This window comes from Bison bison, unplaced genomic scaffold (genome assembly GCF_000754665.1).
Source record: "Bison bison bison isolate TAMUID 2011002044 unplaced genomic scaffold, Bison_UMD1.0 scf7180017864205, whole genome shotgun sequence".
Lineage (NCBI taxonomy): Eukaryota > Metazoa > Chordata > Mammalia > Artiodactyla > Bovidae > Bison > Bison bison.
In genome coordinates this window covers 6,026,255-6,050,595 of record NW_011494777.1, presented here as the reverse complement: position 1 = coordinate 6,050,595, position 24,341 = coordinate 6,026,255, and the positions used below count along the sequence as shown (strand labels likewise).

At 52.3% G+C, this 24,341-nt stretch overlaps 2 protein-coding genes across 2 annotated transcripts in view; one reads left to right on the top strand and one right to left on the bottom strand.

The window, feature by feature from the left end:
- Nucleotides 1–12,490, bottom strand: part of ADAMTS15 (ADAM metallopeptidase with thrombospondin type 1 motif, 15) — a 25,117-nt gene extending 12,627 nt beyond the window's left edge. The window contains 1 exon segment of the mRNA XM_010844724.1: nt 11,250–12,490. Within this exon segment, the coding sequence (XP_010843026.1) occupies nt 11,250–12,206 (957 nt within the window). The 5' untranslated portion in view covers nt 12,207–12,490.
- A 2,959-nt stretch (nt 12,491–15,449) lies between these two features.
- The window catches only part of ADAMTS8 (ADAM metallopeptidase with thrombospondin type 1 motif, 8), a 41,805-nt gene continuing 32,913 nt past the window's right edge, over nt 15,450–24,341 (top strand). The window contains exons 1-2 of the mRNA XM_010844723.1: nt 15,450–15,522; nt 19,351–19,479. Coding sequence (XP_010843025.1) covers nt 15,450–15,522; nt 19,351–19,479 — 202 coding nt within the window. The remainder of the gene's footprint in view (nt 15,523–19,350; nt 19,480–24,341) is intronic.

The following is a 24,341-nucleotide window of genomic DNA, read 5'->3' as shown; positions in this document are numbered from 1 at the left end:
GCTGCTGTGGGCCAGGGTCTCCAGCAGCCCTCGGGGAGCACATCCCACAGGGCTTGGGAGCACCGTGGGCCAGCAACACGCCAGGGACCTTGGCGCCCTGAGAAGGACGAGAACAGGACCCCTGTGCACATTCTGCTTCTCCTGAAAAGTCACTTTGAACAGGTGACACTGATGCTGTCTGCATCCTACCCCCGCCTGTGGAAGGCCATTGGGCTGTTTACAAGAAGTATACGGGCAGCATCTCACGTGCCCCAGCACAGGCTGAGGAAGCAGAGGTGTTATCACACACATCTGTTGAGAGTGGAGCCTGCGACTCGTGATCACATCTCATCATGGGGGTGACCTTGGGTCTGCAGCTGACATGCAGAGTCCTGGGAATCCCCCAACCCAGCCTGGAGTAGGGCTTTCAGCACCACCCGCCCCACAGACGCCCCCTTTAGACTACCCTGAAGCTCGAAGATGCTCAAGCCCCAGCCAGGATCTGGGGTCTGGACACTCAGGCTCTCTTGGCCTCGTCACTGCTGTTCACCCTGTGCCTCTGGAGCCCCCCCTGGGGAGAAAGCACTGCTGGTGTTTCCCTGGGGAGCCCAGCGGCTCACACAGCACACACACACAGCTGTGCTCAGCTGTATGTCTCTAGGGGTGTGTGCGCATGTGTGAGCGTGCACACACATGCCGACGTGGGGAAAATGTAGGCAGCCGGGAGGCATAAGTGGGGCCAGGGGGCACGGGAGGAAATGCGGTCACAGTACAGAAAATCAGCAAAATTTAATCTCAAGCACTCACAGGTTTACCACCTGAGCAGTCAGGCTTGGCTTCCCACGGTCAGGTGACAGTCACAGCTCCTCACAAGTTCACAGGGCTTCTGGCCAGAGAACCCCCAGGGGATCAGACCAAACTGGAGGACACCCGAGTCACCGGTGGGTGAAATACCGTCTCACCCTTGCTCACGGCACCTCTGCCCCTTCTTCAAGCCCCCCAGGCACACCTCAAATTCCATCTCTTTCAAGTACCCTTTCCTCATCTAAGGCTCAGAAAGCTCTCCTTTCTGCCCCACCCCCGGCCCCTGAGTTCTGAAACCCAGAAAACACCTGCTGTCAGGACACGGCAGGAAGTAGGGAAGAAGCAGCTCATCAGTGGTTCAAGAACCGTGGCCACTGAGGAGCAGGCTGGGTGGACAGAGTGACCTGGGGACAGAGGACGGAAGGGAGGCAGGAAGGCTCCTGCAGGGGCAGAGTGAGGGGGATAGGGGAGCACAGGACCCCACAGAGGTGGTCACCTCTGGAAGTTCCAGCCTGGCAATCACAGCCTGCAGGGACAGCCTCTGCCAGACAAGCGTGTCACACTGTCCCCAGGCCGCCATGGGTGCCCTGCACTGGCCTTGAGTGGGAGAGGGCAGGACCAAGAAGCCTAGAGGCTGGCCCTAGCCCATCACAACACAGACATGTCACACCGTCCCCAGGTCACCATGGGCACCCAGCACTGGCCTCATGTGGGAGAGGGCAAGACCAAGAAGCCTAGAGGCTGGCCCTGACCCATCACGACACAGACGTGTCCCTTCAGGCAAGTCAGCCTATTCCCTGGGCCTTGTTCCCTTCCTGGAAGGGCCAGCTCCCACTGAGAACCAAGACAGTCCAAGTGCCGTGAGCCTCTGCCCCTTGGCAGCTCAGGGGAAGGAAACCTAAGGCCGATCTTGTCTGCCGACACACCCTGTGCAACTGATAAAAGCAACTCACAGAAGCGTGAAGTTACCCACAAGGAGGCTCAGAGGACCAGCCCCTGCCTTGCTCAGCCGAAGAGGCTGAACGGAGCGAGAGCTCAGGCCAGGGTCCGGCGGCTGCTGTAAAACCCACCTCTGCAGCCCAGAGGCCCTGGAAGCCGAGAGCTTTCTCCTTGCCCTCTCTTCTCTCTTGTCCTCCTTTCTCTCGCGAAGGCAGGTTTTCTCTGCAGCAGATGTGCCACTGAAGGCCCCTCCTGGCCAGGAGCAACCTGTTCTTGCCATTAAGAAACCCCAGTTTCTCTGGATCAAACGAGAGGAACAAGGCAAGAGCCGGCAACCTTCCTGAGGGTCAGGGTGCAGGCAAGAGCAGCCATGCCTCAAGAGCCAGCCTGTCGCTGGAGGAAGACCAGCTGCTGGGTGTCTGGGGCTCTGCCTGGCCCTCAGCCCCATGTCAGGGGAACTCTCACTGGGCCTCCTGCTTTCAACTCCCACAGGTGACTGTGTAGGGCCTGCCGTGCCTCCCTTGTGGCACTGAGTCTCCACCCTTCTGGAGGGATCTCACACGTACTCCAGCTGCCTTAACCGCTTTACACAAGGTGCTTGTCTCCAGAACCAGAGCCGCTTCTGGGTCCTTCCACCTACAGGGTGCAGGCACCGCCCAGTCCAGCTGCCACCTGCTTCACTATTTCTGGGGACTTGCTGATTCTTCTTGTAGCCACAGCCACTTTTCCAAAGGACCCAAGAATCCTCTTGGCCAAGAACCTAATCCTCCTGGATCATTCTTTTCTCTTTTTATAACAATAATTTAGGATTGGAGCCATAATTGGGAAACAAATAAGGATAGCAACCTCACTCAGTTAGGTAAAGAATCCACCTGTCATGCGGGAGACTGTCTACAATGCAAGAGACCCAGGTTTGATCCCTAGGTTGGGAAGATCACCTAGAAAAACAAATGACTACCCACTGCAGTATTCTTGCCTCGGAAGTCCCATGGACAGAGGAGCTCAGCAGGCTGAGTCCATGGGGTTGCAAAGAGTTGGACGTGACTTAGTGGCTGAACCACGACCACCACTGTCACCCCACAGGGTTCACCATGTTTATCAAGACTGTGAGCTACACACACACCACCCCTCCCAACCAGCTGTCCTCCTACAGTCCTCCTTCCACCTCGTCTCACTTTTCCCACCATCTACTGAGGTGCTTGATGTTTCCCAGGAGTATGAAGAAAGGGGACGACAGAGGATGAGATGGTTGGATGGCATCACCGACTCAATGGACATGGGTTTGGGTGGACTCTGGGAGTTGGTGATAGACAGGGAGGCCTGGCGTGCTGCGGTTCATGGGGTCACAAAGAGTCGGACACGACTGAGCAACTGAACTGAAACTGAAATGCATAGCTCAGGAACTCTACTCAGTGACCGGTGGTGACTTACATGAGAAGGAAACCCAAAGGTAACAGGGTACATGTATACCTGCGGCTGATTCATTTTGCTGTACAGCAGAAACTAACACAACTTTCTAAAGCAACTATCCTTCAGTAAAAGTTAATTTAAAACATCAAGCACAGTAAATTTTTTTATGTGGCAGAAGACACATGTTCTGATGGAGACAGCTTTCCTGCTCACATTGAATTTCTGGGCATGAGAGGCCATGCTCATGGTCACAAGTCACATCACAGCTTTCAAGAATTCTACTCACAGTTCTTCATAGCCTCTCTCTCATTCTACAGGTGAGGAAACTGGGGCTCTGAGGGCTATGATGATTCCCCGCCAGCCAGGCCACTTTGAAGTAAAGAATGGAGTCAGAATCCATTGGACACCCAGGGCAGCATGGCCTTTAGTCTGAAGAGTATCACATGAGCGAGGGCTCAGTTCACCACTGGTGAGACCACCTGCACTGGTATTAACATGGCCCCTGAAGTCGGCTGCCCACCTGAATCTCTCTCATGCGTCACTGGAGTTCCTCGTCAAACTCAAAATCCACTTCTGTTTGCAATCCCCAAGGACAAGAGGGCCTTGCTTTGCTAGAAGAAAAAGAATCTATCAGCTCAGGGTCTGGACAGCGTGACTCAGGAAGCCTAGTGAGAAGAGGTTGGCATGTCCTAACAGTGTGTATCTGCAGGTTCTGTTCCCCCAGGTCTACTGCATGGCAGATGGATTATTTACCACCTGAGCCACCAGGGAAGCCTAATTCTGTTCCACCAGAATACAAATCCCTCGAGATGCACAGAACGGTGTCACAGCAAGAGATGGAGGGAATCAGACAGGAATGCCCTCAGCGAGGAAGCAGAGGAACCCAAAGTTTGCAGGGGACCAGACTCTCTCCAGAAACCATCACTTCAAGGAGCAACATGTCCAATGGTCGCTGGCATTCACGTGGCAGATGCTGTTCCAAGTGCCTCACCTGCTTGTTGTCAGACTCCTCACTGCACCTTTGTGAAGTAGGTGCCACAACCAGGCCCCATCTACAGATGAGCCCCAGGAGACCATGCGCAACCAGCCCAGGGTCAGCAGTGAGCTCGAGGCGAGACGGGGAAGGAGGGGCCGAGTGAGGGCTGAACCCAAGCCGTGAAGCCATGGAGCCTGATCCTCCCCAGGCCTGTGTGCTGCCTCCGGGGCATAAGCACTCCAAGAATGAAGGGGCTAGGGAGGGGCTCAAGAGGACAAGGCAGAGGGGAAGGCAGGCTCAGGAGCCAAGAGTGCTCTGGGAGAGGGGTCTGTGCCTGGCTCCCGACCCCATACTGACACGCCGAGCCCGTCCCTGTGGTGCACCAGGGCAAAGCCAGACCAAGGAGCCTCGATGCGATGCCAAAGAACCTAAGGCTCCCTCTCCCAACTCTGCAGGCAACAACCTCAAGCAATGGAGGAATGATCCCCTGGAAGGAAGGTGAAACCACCTGAGCACTCAGGGTTCTGTGGTCCTCCCACCCAAAGAATGACAGCAACGTGCAAGGCCCCATCAGAGGGGCTACACAGATGCAGGGAGGCCCTGCCTGAAGGCATTTTACACATCACCGGGACTGGCCACTTCAGAGTCCAGAGTCTCCACACATAGAGGAAGCGTCAGGGCATACCTGCAGGGGGATGGGGCAGAAGGCTTCGAAGCAGAGCCATCTTAAACCTAAGCTCCAGCCAAGGGCCCACCCGCAATAACTGGACAACGGCAAACACACAGTCAGACTAAGGCAGTGATGGTAACAGGGCACCGATTCTGGAACGCCCAGTAACTCATCCCCTGAGCAGCCCTGCACAGCATCATTATCCGTGTTTTATGGATGAGGATAGAGAACGTCAAACAGCTGATACATTCAGTGTCATGACTAAATATGCAAGCACCAAGATCCCAAGTCAGCTCCGCCTGCCTCCATGCCTGTGTTCTTTCCATCATTCCACGCGACCCAGGCAAGTGTCACAGCAAACAGCTATGAGACGTTCAGAGGCAGGGGAGGGGCAGGACCCACAGGGGACAGACCTCGCTGGCTCTCCTGACTCGCCAGTGTCTAAAAATGCAAAGAATAGTTTCCAGTGCACATTCCTCCCTCCAAACTTCCTCCCCACCCTGGCCCATCACTCTTGGCTTCCTTATGTGCTATAAGTAAGAAACGGGGCAGAAGAACCATTTCCCTACAGACAGGGAGAACCGTCTCCCCTCCGTGCTGTCTGCCTCCTCCCTCCCAGAAGGAGTGCAGTTGAATTTCCATTTAGTGATCAAGATTTACAAACTGTTAAATACCAAATCTACAGCTCGCTCGCTCTCTCTCACTCTCTCTCTCTCTGCTAACATCTTCCTCCAAGGCTGACTTCAAAAAAGATCCTAACGAAAGACAAAAATTCTAATTCCAAAAGCTACACGCTCCCCAGTGCTCACAGCAGCACTATTTACAACAGCCAAGACATGAATGCAACCTAAAATTCCACTGTCAGATGACTGGACAAAGAAGATACAGTCTCTATATACAATGGAATATTACTCAGCTATAAAAAAAGAATGAAATAATGCCAGTTGCAGCAACATGGATGAATCTAGAGACTGCCATACTGAGAGAAGTAAGCCAAACAGAGAAAGACAAATATCATATGATATCACTTACATGTGGAATCTAAAATATGATACAAATAAACTTATTTACAAAACAGAAATAGAGCAAGAGACATAGAAAAAAACTTTCGGTAACCAAAGGGGGACAGGGTTAAGAAAGGGATAAATTAGAAGTTTGGTATTAACATATATACGTTAAGATATATAAAATAGGTAATTTTACACTAAGGTTTTACTGTATAGCATAGGGAACGATACTCAATATTTTGTAATAATCTATAAGGGAAAAGAGGAGAAGGCAATGGCACCCCACTCCAGTACTCTTGCTGGAAAATCCCATGGATGGAGGAGCCTGGTGGGCTGCAATCCATGGGGTCGCTAAGAGTCGGACACGACTTCACTTTCGCTTTTCACTTTCATGCATTGGAGAAGGAAATGGCGACCCACTCCAGTGTTCTTGCCTGGAGAATCCCAGGGGTGGGGGAGCCTGGTGGGCTGCCGTCTATGGGGCCGCACAGAGTCAGACATGACTGAAGCGACTTAGCAGCAGCAGCAGCATAAGGGAAAAGAATCTGAAAAAGTATACACACACACACACACACACACACATATGTATGGCTTCCCTGGTGGCTTGGCAATAAAGAATCCACTTGCCAATTCAGGAGCCACAAGTTCTTCCTGGGTCAGGAAGATCCATCCTCTGGAGAAGGAAATGGCAGCCCACTCCAGTATTCTTGTCTGAGAAATGCCATGGACAGAGGAGCCTGGCAGGCTACAGTCAGTCCATGAGGTCGCAAAAGAGTTGGACTTGACTTAGCAACTAAACAATGACAATAACAATATACGTACATATATAACTGATTCACTTTGCTGTACAGCTGAAACTAACACAAGGTAAATCAAAAACAAAGACAAACAAGCAAAAAAAGATCTTGACAAAATTATGATTCTTTTTATTATATTGATAGATATATATAAAAGACATTTATCATTTTACTATTAGCATTTTTTGTCTGAACACTAAATTTTACTGTCATGTTGCATCTAGTTCATTACGGAAAGAACTGGCCTCTATTCCAAATGAGACTCCGGAATGCTGATGGATCCTATGCGGTGCAGGATACGGATTTGTTGTTCAGTCGCTAAGTCATGTCTGACATTCCCCAGGGAATGCAGCCCGCCAGGCTCCCCTGTCCTTCACTAACTCCCGGAGTTTGCTCAAACTGATGTCCATTGAGTCAGTGATGCTATATATACAAATCTGTGCTGTACACATACACGTGGTATACATACACATCCCCACAAAACCCAAGGCCAGAATGGGAGACAAGTGCCAAGCTTGAGATGTGAAAGGAAGAAAGGTAAGAGCAGGAGTGAGGAGAAGAAGAGGATGACAGAGACCCTGCCTCGAAGACCCTACAAGAGGAAGAAGAGAGCTTGGAGGAAATCGGGGAAGGGAGGGGCTAAGGGAGCAGCATGCGCGGTACTCAGCACACTCAGGAAAAACAGGTACATGAAGAAGTAAGCGGGCAAACCCCACAAACTACACACCCTAAAACCTGTCAGTCCCATGGAGGAGACATCACAGGGAGCAAACCAGAGCAGGAACTGGAGGAGCGGGCCTCCCACAAGAAAGAAGCAAGCTTCCTGTCCCATCAACACTACCTGCTTCCTTCTCGCCAGTCCTTCCATCCAGCATCTGTTTGTCCCTTATCCTCGGCTTCTGCACACCAGTGTTAAAGAGAATGATTTGGCCTCCAGCAAAGAGGGATCTTGGTCTTCACCAAGGCAGTCACACCACATTGCATTGGTTGTTTCCTTGTTGGAGGTCCCTGACACACGGTGAATTCCTAGGGGCCAGAGGCCACATCTTACGAGTATCTGTATCTCCACGCCCGGGAAAGCACTGCAAGTAATAGATGCTCAGCATGCGTTAAGAGAATGTATGGATAAATGAATGGAAGTCACCCAACTACAGAGCTACCCAAACTGCAGAGGCATCCAACCTAAAGAAGAGAGAAGACCCAGGAAAGTGTGGTCCCACTGGGCCTCTGCCCAGCAGAGCGGAAGCCATAGAAACTTCTCCTCATAGAAATAAAAGTCCACGCAGAACAACTGGCTCTCATTCTCCACAGATCCTGGTTCCAATTCCGTGTGACCTCACCCGGCTGTTATGAGCTGGAAGCTGATCGCTTTCCACAATCCAACATGCAGTCTTCCTCCAGGAACTTAGACTCATTCTGAATCTTTAAGGAAACTCCTCAAATTGTCAAAATCCTTGCTGTGTGATCCATGGTTCCTCCTTTGTGGACAGTAAAGGATCGTCCCCGGGTCTCGTCTTCCCAGTGTTTTAATTTCAACACCTCACATCCCCTCCTCTGCCTGCCAAGGGGACAGCAGGCTCCCACAGCCTGGCCCAGGCTCGTTGCCACTGCCACAGCACTGAGGGATTGGAAGGGAGCTCCACGTCCGCCCATCCAGCCCTTCTCCTGCTCTTTGCCGGGCACCCCAGAGCACCTGGAGCTCCCCAGAGCTGCTTGCCCCTTGTCATCACAGGAGGAAATATGACCCGGCCAAGCCCGACCTCTTCCTAACTGCTTCCATCCCATGAAAAACACAATTGTGTGATCAGAGACAATCACACCATTTTTCCAATATCTCCAGGAGACCCAAGAAATAGGTAACTCTAAATGTACCTGTCAGTTCAAGGTCCTTTAGAGACAAAGGTAATTTACAAAATAAGTACATTTCTAAAAACGTTTAATCCAAACAAATTATATATGGCTTACCAGATGGCATTAGTGATAATGAACCTGCCTGCCAGTGCAAGAAATTTAAGAGACACAGCTTTGACCCTGGATCGGGAAGATCTCCTGGAGGAGGGCATGGCAATCCACTCTAGTATTTTTGCCTGGAGAATCCCATAGACAGAGGAGCCTGGCGGGCTACAGTCCATGGGGTCGCAAAGAGTCAGACATGACTAAAGCAACTTAGCATGCATATATAATTCTTTTCAAATTTTAGTTTGAAAAAGCATTAATTACACCAATATTCTGATAAATATAAGCAGAGAAGCTCACACATCTGATTTAAAGGATTACTCCTGACCCTTACAAAGGTAAAGAATCTCCCTGCAATGCAGGAGACCTGTGTTCAATCCCTGCATTGGGAAGAACCCCTGGAGAAGGAAATGGCAACCCATTACAGTATTCTTGCCTGGAGAATCCCAGGGACAGAGGAACCTGGTGAGCTGCAGTCCATGGGGTTGCAAAGAGTCAGACACGACTGAGCGACTAACACAATAACTTACAAAGTAAGACAAAAGTCCCTCTTGTGTTGGCGCAGAGAGGTGGCTCCAGACTCCTGGAGCCCACGCCGGCCTCTGTCTAGAAAGCGCAGCTGTACGCTGGCGTTCTCATCTCATACTGTTTCTTCCCCCGGGAGCTCAGGAATGAGCCATTCCTAAGACTCTGAGAACTCGGCAGGCCCCGGAGTCTGTGCTGATGAGGAGGTGGGGGAGAGACGTTTGCTATAAAGCACATATCTGCTTGACGGGCCTGCCAACACAGCCTCCCTCCCCACTCTCTGGCTTTGCCCTCGCGACGCCTGAGCAAAAGACAGCTTCTAAGGGATCACACCGCACACACCCCTGCTTCTGACCCAAGTGGCCACACATCTTGTGCCTAATATGCATGGCCAACAAGGCCCCCTGGGAGTGGGGAATCTAGCCCACACCAGCAACAGACAGAAGCTATCACACTGTTTGATTGCTGCTGCTTCACAAGGCCGATCCTTCCAACAGCATGACCTATACTCCTGCAGGAGTCCTGTTCCAAAAGTGAGCCACCCCACGAGGCGGCAGAGACACAGGTCTGTTACATTAGACTAGTGAGCAACCTTCACAGGGCATCCCGGGTAGCAGGTAGGCCAACAGCTGCTTTGCCCATTAAGAGATCTGTTCACAGCCTCTGCTCTCTCCCCAGCCATCTGACTGCCAAGCTGTGTGCAGAGGTCGAGGCCCCCTTCCTTGCAGCTTCCCTGTAACTCAGGCAGAACTTGGAGGAGTGGGGCAGTGACAGCTCCACAGACCTCAGTTGGAAGAATGAGCACAAGGAAACAGACTCAGGCCAAAGACCTCCCTAGAGGAACCAGGTGGTGGGAGGAGAAGGCTGGGAAAGGAGGAAGTTCAGATCGGAAGAGCGTCGTGTAGGCAGCTGGGTCAGTGTGGAAGGCTCCTGCCCCAGCCCTGTGCGCACCAGTCCACCTGCATACAGCAGAGACTCAGGACCCCACAGGTACCCGAGGGCTCTGTGCCATCCCCAGAAGGCTGTGGTTATGACATGAACAAAGCGAGAGCCTGGCACTGATTCAAGCCCCAGCTCCCAGAGTCAGAGGAAGCAGGTCACAGGGACGCCCTCTTCTCTCTCAGTCTCTCACACCTGAGAAATTTCAAGACTCCGACAACACAGCACCCAATCTATGAATCTAAAATGTCAATAGATCCATAGCACCAAAGGCTTCTCTGATCTGCTATTCTGACCTTTCTAATCCCAAGACTCAGTGTCTTTCCAGCCCTGCAGCTGGGATCTGCGCTCTGTCACTGAGCTGACTCTTTCCGCGCGGCCGGGGGCGGGAGCTGGAGCCCTCACAGGACATGTCAGTGAGCCTGCTCCGGCGGAGCTACCTCAGGGCGCCCAGGTCCCCCATCCCCTGACCTGCCAACAGGGATATGGGACAATTCAGCTCAGCTCCGAGCAAAGCTCCACTCAGAGCTCCAGGCTCTGAACTCTCTGACTACTCCACCTGCTCTGAATGGGCCAGAAGCCCCCTCAGAGAAGAGCCAGACCCCGCGCTGCCCGGGGGAGGGAGAAGCAGCAAGGAAGAAGGGAATGCTCCCTGTACTTGAGTCTGTCCTTTCCCTGCAACCCACGAAAAAATCCAAACGAGCCCTCCACCCTAATCCAGACTTCCCAGGCCCAAGACGGATAGAGGACTGCAACGTGCTGCCTTCGAGAAGAACAGCAGGCGCTCAGCTCCCAGGTCCCCGAGCTGAAGAAGGAAGCCTAGGAAGGAGGGTCCGGAAGGACTCGGACGCCCCCTTGAAGAAGGGCTGGACTCTCCAACACCATCCTCGGGGCGCCCCCTATCGGCCGTGCAGACCAACCGCGGCTCCGGGGCGGCAACTTCCTGGGTCCCGGCCCCTCGGCGTCATTGGCCGCGCCGGGCCAACACCTTCCGAAGGAGCGGGCGTTCCTCCCACCGCCCACGTGCGTCCGCATGCACGCGAGTCAGAGCTCCGCCGTGCCTAGCGGCAGTCTTTCCCCCGAAGAGCCCAAGTGGCAGTCGGAAGAGATCAACGAAATTCAAACTCGGGGGTGAGTCGGTGACTGCGCGGCACAAAGGACATTCGGAGAGTTAAGGGCGGAGACTCCCGCCCCCCTCAAAAAAAATGGGGGCCACCTGGGTCCAAAGAGATGACGGGTCGACTCACCTGCCGAGTGAAGAGGATGGCCGTGTCCCAGTACTCCGGGTGCTTGTCACTCACTTTGTTCAGTTTCTTCTGCCACGCGCAGAAGTTGCGCAGCGTCAAGGCCGCATTGCCCGTGACTTTGGGCCCCGTGTCGCGGTCTCCGAGAAGCAGCACCTTGACCACGACGATGTTGATGGGGTTGAGGATGCTGGGGTGGCGGTAGAGCCGCGCCGCCGTGGCCAGCAGCGTCAGCAGATAGTGCTCCAGGTCCGCGCCGTGGAACTTGACCATCGACTCGTCCGCCACCACCAGCGTCTCCACGTATCGCGGGATAGACACGAAGCGCTTGGCGCGCCCGGACCTGCGTCGGCTGCGAGCCTCCCCTAAGCCGATCCGCCGAGGAATATAAGGGTCCAGGGCCCGCAGGATGGCGGGGTTCCAGCCTGAGCCCACCCCGCAGCGAGACGTGGAATCTCCGGGAGGCCCCCCGGGGGCGCCCCGGCGCTGGAGGAGGTGTGCGCCCTGGCTGTTGCGCTGCGTCGCCGGCGCGCTGGTGTTGGGCAGCGGGCTAATGACATACTCGGCGCCCCGGTAGCCGAAGGCTCCGCGTAGCCCCCCGCACAAGCTCAGGGCGGCGAACGAGTCTGGCTCGGCATTCACGTCCCCAGAATAGAAGCAACGTCTCAAGTCCGGAGAGCTGCGGATGAGTCCCTGGAGGGGGACGCCCAGGTGCTCAGTGGCGAAGGCGGGTGCCAAGAACTGAGCATCTGGCGTCAGGTGTAGGTAAAAGTCCTCCTGAAACGCTGTGATCTGAAAAATGAGTCCCTGATCCCCGGAGTCCTCGGGACCCTGCCAATAGTAGTGGCGGCCGTTGATGTCCGGGTCTAGTCGGATGGGGACCACCACCTCCCGCTCTGGCTCTGAGCCGCCAGCGGGTGCCCCGGCGAGAACCAGCATTAAGATGCCCAGCAGAAGCATGGCGCCGGGCAGCGCACAGCCGCGCTCTCGGAAGGGCCCGGCCCGGCTCCCCGACCGCCGGCACGGTCTCCTTGCAGCCCGCACACCGGAACCACCGACGCCCCGGGCCGCCCGCAGCTCCCAGAAAGGAGAACCCCAGGGAGGGAGACTCCTCCCAGAGCTGTGAGCGTGCACCGAGCAGCTCGCGCCTCCTACCTGTGCCTTTCCAAGCAGAGCGCGCCCTGGGAGCTTAAGTACAATCGCTGTCAAGTGCAAGGACGAAGATTTGCAGCGGAGAGCTAGAGGGAGGTGCCGGCCGCTTCTCCGAACCCCAGCGGTTCGCAGCGCAGCAAACCAGGCGCTGGGCGAGCCTATTAAAGGCCCCCTCCTCTTTGGACTGCCCAGTCAGCGCTCTCCCTCCCTCCTCTCCCAGCCTCCCAAAGCTTGCAGCCTCCTGGGGCCACCGAAGAACTCGATCCCGCCTCCCGAGCGCAGAGCCACTTGGCGGGGAGGGAGTGGCGTTGCGCTGAAGCAGGAGGCGTGGGCTGGCCAGAGCAACCCGCGGCGGAGTCTGCATCTGCGTCCGGCCCCAGTGCCCAGAGCATCAATCCGGACCTGCGGCTGGCTGCGCCCTGGGTCTTAGCCTTTATCTCAAGGCAGTTGGGGTCAGGAATGCAATATGAAGACTGGAGGCTAACCCCCTCTCCCAGACCCACCTCAGCCCTCCCGTTGCAATTTCCTCATCACTGCTGGTGCTGCTGCTAAGTCGCTTCAGTCGTGTCCGACTCTGTGCGACCCCATAGACAGCAGCCCACCAGGCTCCTCCGTCCCTGGGATTCTCCAGGCAAGAACACTGGAGTGGGTTGCCATTTCCTCCTCCAATGCATGAAAGTGAAAAGTGAAAGTGAAATCGCTCAGTTGTATCCGACTCTTAGGGACCCCATGGACTGCGGCCTACCAGGCTCCTCCGTCCATGGGATTTTCCAGGCAAGAGTACTGGAGTTGGGTGCCATTGCCTACTCCCTTCCTCATCACAGTGTCCCCTAAAAAATCCAGAACAAAGAATTGCCCCTGTACATGTGCTACTGCTGCCAGAAGGGCACATTCTGGGGCCCATGGAGAGCTTGTTTGGAACCTATGGCTGCCCAGGCCCACCATCTGCCACGAGGGCAGACGGTGGGCAGAATGGGCTGGTACCGATGGTTAGTTTTCAAGAACTTTGCTATTACACAGTCATCACTAACATTTTGGTTATGTGAACTTATAAATCATGTGTAATAACAAGCCCCACCACATCCTAATGGTTTGAGCACAATTATCTGTGCTCTGGAGCCTGGGAGATCAACAGTCCTTCAGGACAGACCCCAGCCCACTGGGGCGGGGACGTGCAGGGAGGAGAGCAGATGGTGAGGGTAGGAGGGCAGGACTGAGTGGTGCCCATCCCACATCCCACATGATGCAGGGGCATCATGACAGAAGCTCAGACCAGGTCCTGTGGGAGTGTTAACGCCACTCAAGGAGGTAAATGCTCAGGACTGGAGAGGGGTTGGGTGATGGAGAGCCATATTTAGCACTGACCAGCACACCAGTGCCCAGGGATGTGGAGAAAAGGGTGGTCTTCCTGCCAAAGAGGGGCTGAGGCACTGGTGGACAGTGGAAAAAACATCAAGAAAAGGTACTTTCTGGGACTTCACCGGTGGTCCAGTGGCTAAGACTCCAGGCTCCCAATGCAGGGGGCCTGGGTTCAATCCCTGGTCAGGGAATGAGATTCCACATGCCACAGTGAAGACCCAGAGCAGCCAAATAAATAAATGAAAATAAACATTTTTTAAGGGAGCATCCTCAAAGTATTTCTTAGAAAAGAAAGAAAGAGTACTTCCTCCCTGCCTTTCTCTCCTGTGATCCTTGACCAAGTACAGGAAGGACTCTGGAGTGAGAAGCTGAGGGTGTGCAGTGGTGATACCATCAAGTCACGAGATCCCACTGACTCTGAGGGGAGTCTGGGAGCCCTGTTTCAGGCTCTGGGCCCCAAGGTCCTTCCTAGCTCTCAGTAAAATGCACGTCTTTCTTCTGAGAAGAAAGGAGGGCAAGTAGAGCAAGGAAGGCTCTCCTGTCTCTCCTGAGACCTAGAAAATCTTTCCAGAACCAAAGGGCTCTGGGTTGAGCTTGTAAGAGGAGGAGCATGTAAGAGTGGGACAGTGCGTGAAGATCTGAAGCATGAGAAGGGGATGTGCAGAAGAAGTTTGGAATTTTTTTAGGAGAGTGGCTGCTGGAGTCAACAACTCTGCTGTGGAAGGGAAGAGAATGCTGGGACTGGTCCCAGAAAGAGCACTTTCTGCCCATTATTCTCTACCCATAAAGGATCCGGGCGCAAGAGCCCCCTGGGGCTTTGGAACAGGAAGAGTGCTCCGGTGCCCACTATTCTCCTGGGGCCCCACTTCAGCTGAGATGTGTGGGGCTGAAATTCATTATGTGAATGAGTAAGAGATGGTGTTTACGCTCTGCAAATGAAAGGGAGAGTGTGCATGTGGAGATCTGTGAGAGAGAGAGTTCACATTGACAAAGGCCTTCTGTGTCCAAGTGTTTAAAGAGGGGCTGTAATTAAAGAGAAACACAGACAAACAAGGGCGATCATAAGTCACTTCTTTAGGGTAGGCAATTGTTTTCCTACACGCAGCAGTTTTAATGGTGAGTTACAAGGCTTCCAATGACATTTTACGTTCACTGTGATCCATGGGGTTTGGTAGGGACTGTGATGTGTCGCTAGTGATGATGGGCACAGGAGAAGAAACCCTTCCCCACCTGTTGGCCTCACTTCCCCTTCCCCAGTCACACCTCGAGCACAGAAGTGGGCCATGTGGACATCGCCAAAGGCGTTCGCGTACACTGAGCCCTTACTCTGCACTCAGCACTACACTGATTTCCATGTGCATCGTTTTCCGTGACCCTGGTCTCTCTGCTCTTGGGAAGCTGCCCTTCTGTCCAGTTGCTCTTTCCAGGGGTTCCTAAACAGGGTTGAGGCTCTAGGAGAATGCAGGTTGAGCACACAGAACACTCGAGTCGAAGTCAGAACTCCACATGGACCCTCCATTTCCATCACTTATCTGATTCTCTGACTCTGTCAAAAGAAGAGGGACCACCCACCATCAGAGGTCTTCAGTCAGAAGACTGCATTGGAAATCTCAGGTCTAGATAACATCTAAGATCACTTCCGGATCAAATACTGAATGACCACTGGAGGCCTGTGGAAGGCAACAGAGCGCGATGACTGAGAGCCAAAGCTCAGAGGACCCCGTGTGTGTCCTGGCTGCACCCCATCTTAGCTGTGCCTGCTTGGGTAAGTTACTGTACCTCCTGAAGCCTCAGTTTCTTCATTATTACAATTAGCATACTGATACAAACCATGTCCTATACTCATTTTGAGGATTGCTGCCGCTACTGCTGCTAAGTCGCTTCAGTCGTGTCCGACTCTGTGCGACCCCATAGATGGCAACCCACCAGGTTCCTCTGTCCCTGGGATTCTCCAGGCGAGAATACTGGAGTGGGTTGCCATTTTCTTCTCCAATGCATGAAAGTAAAAAGTGAAAGTGAAGTCGCTCAGTCGTGCCTGACTCTTAGCGACCCCATGGACTGCAGCCTACCAGGCTCCTCCATCCATGGCATGTTCCAGGCAAAAGTACTGGAGTGGGTTGCCATTGCCTTCTCTGCATTTTGAAGATTAAATAAGTGAATTTTTAAAAAGTATTTTTAAAAAGCTCAGAAGTGCTTGATGAGTCATAAAAAAAAGCATTCTTAAAGTCATCTAGCAGTGTTGTTTGTATTTTTATTGTTGCTGTGTTAGTTGCTCAGTCTTTCTGACTCTTTGTGGCCCCGTGGACTATAGCCTGCCAAGGTCCTCTGTCCATGGGCTTCTCCAGGCGAGAATACTAATGGGTAGCCATTCCCTTCTCCAGGGGATCCTCCTGACCCAGGGATCAAAGCCAGATCTTGTGAATTTCAGGCGGATTCTTTATTATTATTATTACTACCAAGCCTTACTTGGTCCTCCAAGATGCTTCCATCATCACCTTCTGGAGCTTCTGGTATTTCCAGTGGAAAAGAGGAAACCTAGCGGGACCACCTTGTCCTAGCCCCCCCCCCAGGGGCCCTCAGTGTCACGCTGGTGGCGGCCCTGCCTTCACACTAGGACAGGGCAAGTGTCACCCTCCAAGATCTTAAGATCTTTGGGAAATAAAAAACACCTCTTCCCCAGAGAAAGACAGGGGCCTGCCCTGCTGCCAGATCTGAAGACCTCGGCTTGGCCATCATGCCCTTCACCTGTTGAGCTGACCTATTCCTGGCCTTCTGGCCTCAGCCCAAGTGCCACTCCTTCAGAGAAGTCTTCCTAAACCACCCAACCTAGCAAGCCCAAATCATGATTATGAGCCTGTATTTTATTTTTCTCCATAGCATGTCTTCTATCTAAACCTATTTTGTTCACTTGGATCTTTACTCTTTAATTGACTATGTGCCCCCCAATCCCTCGACTAGAAAAACAGTCAGACTTCCTCTGTCTCATGCACTGTTACCCATGCAGGGCCTCGTCCACTGCTTGGCAGTAGGAACTCTCCATAGTGGCTCAGACGGTAAAGAATCTGCCTGCAATGAGGGAGACCTGGGTTCGATCCCTGGGTCAGTCAGGAAGATCCCCTGGAGAAGGGAATGGCTGCCCACCTCCAGTATTCTTGCCTGGAGAATTTCGTGGACAGAGGAGCCTGGTGGGCTAGAGTCCATGAGGTCACAAAGAGTCGGACACAACTGAGGGACTAACACACACACATACACAAATACAGAGTGAATGAATGAATGCGCCCAAATCTAACCTCAGCTCAGCCTCTCACAGCAGACAAGGAGCTCCAGATCTAAAATGGGAGTAAGGGACTTCCCTGGCAGTCCAGTGGTTAAGTCTCTGCACTTCCAATGCAGGGAGTATGGGTTTGATCTCTGGTTGGGGAATTAAGATCCCACATGCTGTGCAGTGTAGCCAAAATAAAAAGTAGTAAGAAAAATAAAAATTACAAAAATACAATGGGGGTCAGGCTAGCTCCTTGGAGGATTGGGAAATTGGGATTGCCTGAAATACTCCTCCCATAATTATCTGTGTCCCCTCTGTGAGGGGACCTCAGCCCAGCACCCTAGTCTCCCAGCCCAGGACCCTCATATCATAGTGGAGGCCACTGAGGTCCAGAGAAAATTCCTTGTCTAAGGCTGCCTAGAGAGATGCTTTGCTCATCTCATAACTCATTATCTTTACCCTTTTCATGAGAACCTGGCTCTGGCTAAATTAATCAATTTGGCTTCTTCTGCTCCAAAGCTGTTGCTTCAGCTTGCCCCCTCCCCAGCGTGGGGGTGCCCTCTCAACCTCACTTCTGCTCTACCTTTGGCCTCCTGTAGGAAACCACTTCATTTAACTCAGAAAGCTTTGATGGCTCCTTTTGTCTTAGCTCCTTCAGCATTTGTGTATTCCATTTCTAGCAAATGAGTGTTTGATTTGAACTTGCTTATCTTTCATCCAACTCAATGGACATGAGTTTAAGCAAACTCCGAGAGAGTTGGTGGTGGACAGGGAAGCCTGGCGTGCCGCAGTCCATGGGGTCACAAAGAGTCAGACGCGACTGAGTAACTGAACTGAACTGAACTGCTTGCCTTTTGCTAATTAAATGCTACACCTTTTCCTGGGACTGGGCTACAGGCACGCTTGACTGGAAACTCATCAAAACCGGGGCTTCCTTTCCTTTAACATGAGTCTCCATGACAGTCCCTCAAGCAGGTGTGGATGGTATGGCTGAGCCAGGGGGGTGCAGAAGGTTTCAGGTAGGAGATCAGCCCCAGAGGGTGATGCCCTGAGGCTGGAGAGGGGTTCTCTTAGGAGATTCAGAATTCACCCCTTTCAGGTTCTATTCACCAACATCAGGACCAAGGGTGACTTCTGCCTCTTGAAAAAATCAAGCATCCTGGCATATCTTCTCAAACAGGAAATAAGAATTAAGGAGAAAAGAGTGGAGGAGAAAGGAGGAAGAAGTTCTATGGTCCAGGCAAGATTTCAGTGGGCAGGGATGTCTCTCAACTCCTCAGATCAGGTATTATTAATTCATTGTGGCTCAGATGGTAAAGAATCTGCTGCAGTGCAGGAGACCTGGGTTCCATTCCTGGGTCAGGAAGAGTCCCTGGAGAAGGAAATGGCTACCCACTCCAGTATTCTTGCCTGGAGAATCCCATGGACAGAGGAGCCTGGCGGGCTACAGTCCATGGTATCGCAAAGATTAGGACATGACTGAGCAAATAATACTTACCACGTTCACATTTAGATCAGAAAATACATTTAAGAATGTACCATTGTTGTGCTGTATATCTGTAGCATTCTCTGGCAAAGATCCCTGGAAGTCCCAAGTATGTTTAATCTGCTTTTCATGGACACCATGCCCCAGAGTCAGGCAAAGCAGACAACATCCACTGAGGTATTTGGGAACTTCTTGGAAGGCTCGGGAAGTGTTAAACTGTGGAGACATCGGCCACGGGCTCCCAGCAGTGCCGGAGCTCTTGGCCTGTCTTCCCCCAGATGTGGAGACAGCTGAAGCAGCTGGAGATTCATCTAAGGCTCCATGAATTATAGCCCTGGGCCTGGGTCCATTCTTCTCTGCTCAGAGGAAATATTTAACTCTATTTTTTCCCTCTCTGCCACCCACTCTGTTTTCTCTCTGGGGCTCAGTATTTAACAGATGTCCCTTTGGTACTTAAGTGCTGTATCTGTTCTCTTGGATGCTAGGGGGCTAGAATAAAGGGTCCTGACTTGGCCTGGGGACACTCACTGGGCAGTTCCAGGCTGCCTCCTTCTTGTACCCTGAATACCTCTCATACCATCTTGAATAGCAGCCACCACCCTCATATCTCAGGCCCACCAATTTAGTGACGTATTCCATAGCTTTACACACACACACATATACACATCAGTGTGAATGACTGGGACTCTTAGCTGTTTAGGATCTCATTGGTGTTCGAACTGGTACAGGAGGAATACCTAGGACGGAGACAAAACGTGTGCTAAATCCTCAACTCCTGCTTGGGGATTTAGAAAGCAACTTGTTCTTTCTGCCAAGCAAGCTTCTCTCTGCTCTGCTCCTCTCAGTGTACAGTGTCCTCTTTCCCACCATCATCAGCATCCAGAATAGTAGCTTCAATATCGAGCCTGGGCCGGAGCCTCGGGCCCCCTGTGCAGTGGGAAGCACCACCTTTACACAGGACGTCAGGATGTCAGGTGAGGCCCCAAATAAAATTCATCCTTTCTCCCAAGCGCCATGTTTTCTTTCATCAACCCGTTCTCCTTCTTAATAAAAATACTTTACATACACAAAAACAGCATATGGTTTGTAAATGAGTTCATATATATTATCTGACTTCATCCTCACAAAACCCTGGGGGCAGTGGTCGGACAGGAATTATTAACATCTCCACTTTGGGTAAGAAAAACAATTAACCTGATGGCCCTAATGTATTTGGAGTTTTTACAGAAAGTCACAGAGAACTTCCTAACATAGTAGAGGTGTGTTATTTGATTTGTATTCAAAGGGCATTTTTTCTGTTGTATTTAAATATTTTCACTTCCTTCCTTCCTTCCTTCTAAGCTACGGCACTAAGGGAACTCAGCTCAGTGGAACTTGGTTAGATCGCAGTTTGCTCTGATGCAGCGATCCTGAGCCACTTCAGGCCCACAGAGGATGCTGTAAACACTGAGAAACCCGATCCTTGGAAACACCCAGACACAGACACACACTCAGAGCTTTGCGCGTAACTTTGGGAGATTTATAGACCCCCCAAGTGAGTCCTGCCTGTGCCCAAGCAGAAGGAAAAGCCTCCTCTCACACCTGTTGTTAAAAATGCTGAACAGCAGGGAACCTCCCTGGTGGTCAGGTGGCTAAGTCTCTGCACTCCCAGTGCAGAAGCCTGGGTTTGATCCCTGGTCAGGGAACTAGATCCCACATGCCACATCTAAAAGCTTGCATGCCACAGCTAAAGATCCCACATGCCTCAGAGAAGATCGAAGATCCTGCATGCTGCAACTAAGACCCGGTCAGCCAAATAAATAACTGTTTTAAATACTTGAATATCAAACATGGGACCTGGGCAGAAAACAGCAGCCCTTGTGCGACTGAGAGTAGCTCGCTGCTCCAGACTGCAGATCTGCAAGCTGGAGCCCAGCCCCAGCCCTGCTTGGCGGTGGGTTGTTCGGGGTGCCAGCTAAGTGGCCCCATCTCCTACAGCTTAGAATTCCTTCTGTATGAAAGAGGAGGAATATTTGTACTGTCATTAGTAAGGACACGCAGAACCTACGAGTGAAGAGCATCATTTAGAATTCTTGCAGTTAGAAAATACAATATAGTTCTCACTTGAGGAGTTTACAAGAAAAACTGAGGTGAACTGCAGGCTCTGGCTGCCTTCCTGTGGATGAACCGAGGTGGGACATGCGGCCTGTGGAAGCCAGGGCGTCAGCACCTCATCTTGGTGCCGGGCCCCTCCCTCTTCCCTCTGCTTCCCCATTCGCCTCACCCTCTCTCCAGTTCTTCTCCTGCACCCTCTCTCCCCATTCTCAAAGTTTGCTGCTGCCAGCGGTTTCATTTTCACTAAGGCCAAAACAACTCATAACCGCATTATAATGTTTCCATTCACGTATATTTACACCTTAAAAGAATCCAAGTCTTTTCCAAAACAAAGTAGACAGTAGACTCTCAGACAGCAGGTGCTTATACCAGGAGAAAACCATCGTTCAGAAAGACACACACACCCCAGTGCTCACTGCAGCACTATTTACAGTAGCCAGGACATAGAAGCAACCTAGATGTCCATCAACAGAGAAATGGATAAAGAAGCTATGGTACATATATACAATGGAATATTACTTAGCCAGAGAAAAGAATGGAATTGTGCCATTTGCAGAGATGTGAATGGACCTGAAGAGTGTCAGGCAGAGTGAAGTAATCAGAAAGAGAAAAACAAATATCGTACATTAACACATATATGTGGAATCTAGAAAAATGGTCTAGATGATCTTATTTGTAAAGCAGAAGTAGAGACACAGACATAGAAAACAAATGCGTGGATATTAAGGCGGGAGCGATGTGGGATGAATTGGGAGATTGGGTCTGACACATATATACACTAAGTATAAAATAGATAACTAGTGGGAACCTACTGCTTAGCTCAGGGATCTCCACTCAATGAGGAAATCCAAAAAAGAGGGGATATGTGTATGAGGATGGCTGATTTGGGCTTCCCTCATAGCTCAGCTGATACAGCATCTGCCTGCAATGTGGGAGACCTGGGTTCAGTCCCTGGGTGGGGAAGATCCCCGGAGGAGGGCATGGCAACACACTCCAGTACTCTTGCCTGAGGAATCCCATGGACAGGGGAGCCTGGGGGACGACAGTCCATGAGGTCGCACGGAGTCGGACACGACTGAGTGACGAAGCCCAGCACAGCACATGACATTCGTTTTGCTGTAGGGCAGAAACTAACACAACATTGTAAAGCAGCTATACTCTAACAAAAATATTTTTAAAAGAGGGCAGGAAGGTGAAGGGGTGGCACAAAGACCTTCCCAGGCAGGGCCACAGACCCGCTCTGAGGGCACGGTCCTCATGAACCAGAAATAAACCGCCTGTGCGGCATCTGAACCCGCGTCCCCACCCTGCTGTCACTCATCTCACTGCTCTCCAGGCCCAGCACTGGAAAGCTACCTGCCTCGAGTTTTTTTCTCTGGCACCTCATGTAGAAATACTTTGTGAACTGCTTCTCTGGTCTGTCCGGATCGCTGAGTAACCGAGTCCAGCCCTCTGCCTCAACCCAGGCTTCAGGAACTCTCTGCCTTACCCTGGAAGTGGAGAAGTGAGGGGAAAGGGGCCAGGTCTGTGGATGGCCAAGTGCAGAGCAGAAGCCAGAGCAGCAGAAACAATGCCCACCTGAGCCTCCGTGATCCCGCAGCCACAGCCATGCTTACAGGACATCAGAAATTGAAGGGCTGACTGGGAATTTCCTGGCAGTCCAGTGGTTAGGACTCTGTGCTTCCAGGGCTCCAGTCCTTGCTTGGAACTAAGATCCACGGTGTTGTGAAGCTTGGCAGAAAGAAAGAAATTAAAAGGCAGAAAACCCTGGTGTTTAACCAGAGAAGAATATAGAATGAGCCCCTGACCAGGCCATCAGGAGAAGAAAAGTTACTCTGGCTGGTCCAGGCCCCTTCCCACCAGAGTGAGGGTCCCAGAGCAGAGCCTGCTTGCTCCCACTCTGGGTGCCCCAAAGCTCTTCCGGAGCCAGGCGTTCTCTCCTTCATCAGAGCCCTGCATACTCTGCCTGCCCTTGCCTCCTCCCTGCACCTTTGCATGGCCTCCCTTGTCACCACTGAGAGCCAAGAGGTGATGGGATACAGCAATGTCACTGCTTAGCCAACCTGGCAGGAGCAATCCAGCAATGCATCCAGTATTTTCCAGCTGGGGTTGGTGAGACTCCAGAAATCGAGTCACTCCAAGCAGACATCCGCCTTCCTTTCCTGCTCTCTCCAGGCCAGCCAGGAATCCCTTCCCTCACCAGGACATCCCTCATCATCAGACACCCTGATGTCTGAATCAGGAAAGGACCAACCAGGAGACACCTGCAGACTACAGAGCCCAGGTGGGTGCAAATCACCGCATTTCATAAAAGAAGACAGAGGGTTCTGGCTTTTGGGGAAAGACCCCAGACCGGCAGGCTGGCCTTGCCTGTGCTCTGGGGGAGGTGGGGGTTGAGAAGAGAGGACAGTGAAAGAATGGGAGATGCTGAGAAGATGAGTAGAAACTCAGGAGGAAGCGAAGAGAATCCTGGACTGCACATGTACTTGTAGAGCAGGGCATGCACACCGTTTCAGCCACTGTCCCCGCAGCCAGCTCCGCAGCTACATACTGGTGCCATCCCTGCCTGAGCCGCGAGGGTGTGCATCCATCCACACCAGCCATCCCAGAAGGTGCTCCACAAGCCTGGACACAAACGTGCTTCTCCCTCCATGCATGTGCCCAAAGCATCCTGCTTGTACATGTACACCTTCGTCCTTGTACACGGCACCTCCATCCACCTCCCCTCTCCACAGGCACCTCAGCCCCATCTCCTCTTTCCCCACGGCCCCAGAGGCCCCAGTGCATTCCTGCCCGTCTCCACCGCCCCTTCCCTCAGGCTCATGCCGCCTCTGGAAAGCGTGCGCTAACAGGTCCCCGTCACTCCAATCCCTCCCTTAACGCCACCCCGGTTCCAAGTAACAGCTGAAAAAGTCATCCTTCTAAAAGAAAAATGCAGCCATGTCGCTTCCCTGCATACAAGTCTTTAGTGAGTCTGCATGGCCTGCTGGAAGAAAAGTCAAGTGCCCAGGTCACAAATACAGCCTCACACCTGTGCCCAGCACCTGCTTCACTGCCCACTCTCCGGCACACCCACCTGCAAGGCACACCCAACTCCATTTCTTCTCAAGTGCAAAAGCTTCTTTAATGTCCTTGTGCGTGTGTGTGTGTGTATATATGCTAGAGAGAGAGAGTGGGTATATGGGTATGAGTGGGTGTGCACACGCACACACACACACACACACACACACACACACACACTAGATGTGGAAAAAAGCCTTTGACATTTCCAAGCTTCAAAGCTAATCAGAAAGTTTTCCCTCGCCCGGGCACCAGCTCTTTGTCCCTGTCCTCTTCCCCTTCCTCCCTGGCCATGCAGCTGCTCTAAGTCCCACTTTCTTCCTAAGTCCCCAGGCCTTTCCTATTTCCCCATCTCCTTTTGAGGCATTCGGAAGACACCTCCACATTCTTAGTATCACTCAGGGTGAAGCCCTCCTTTGTAAATCATTAAATATGGCTAAAGTCTAAATACTTGGAATTCTTCCTCAATGGAAGGCTCTTTCACTGAAGAAAAAGCAAACACCCGTGGAAGATTCCACGTGGAAGGTGGCACGTGGGGGGATGCAGCACACTGAAACACTCCGGCTGGCCCTGCTGCAGCCCAGGGACCAGGGCTCTGGGGCCACATCCATCTTCCAGAGGGGCTGGGCCTGGCTGGAGTCACGGGAACTGTCCAAGTTCAGGTCTGGCTCTGCAAGACCTG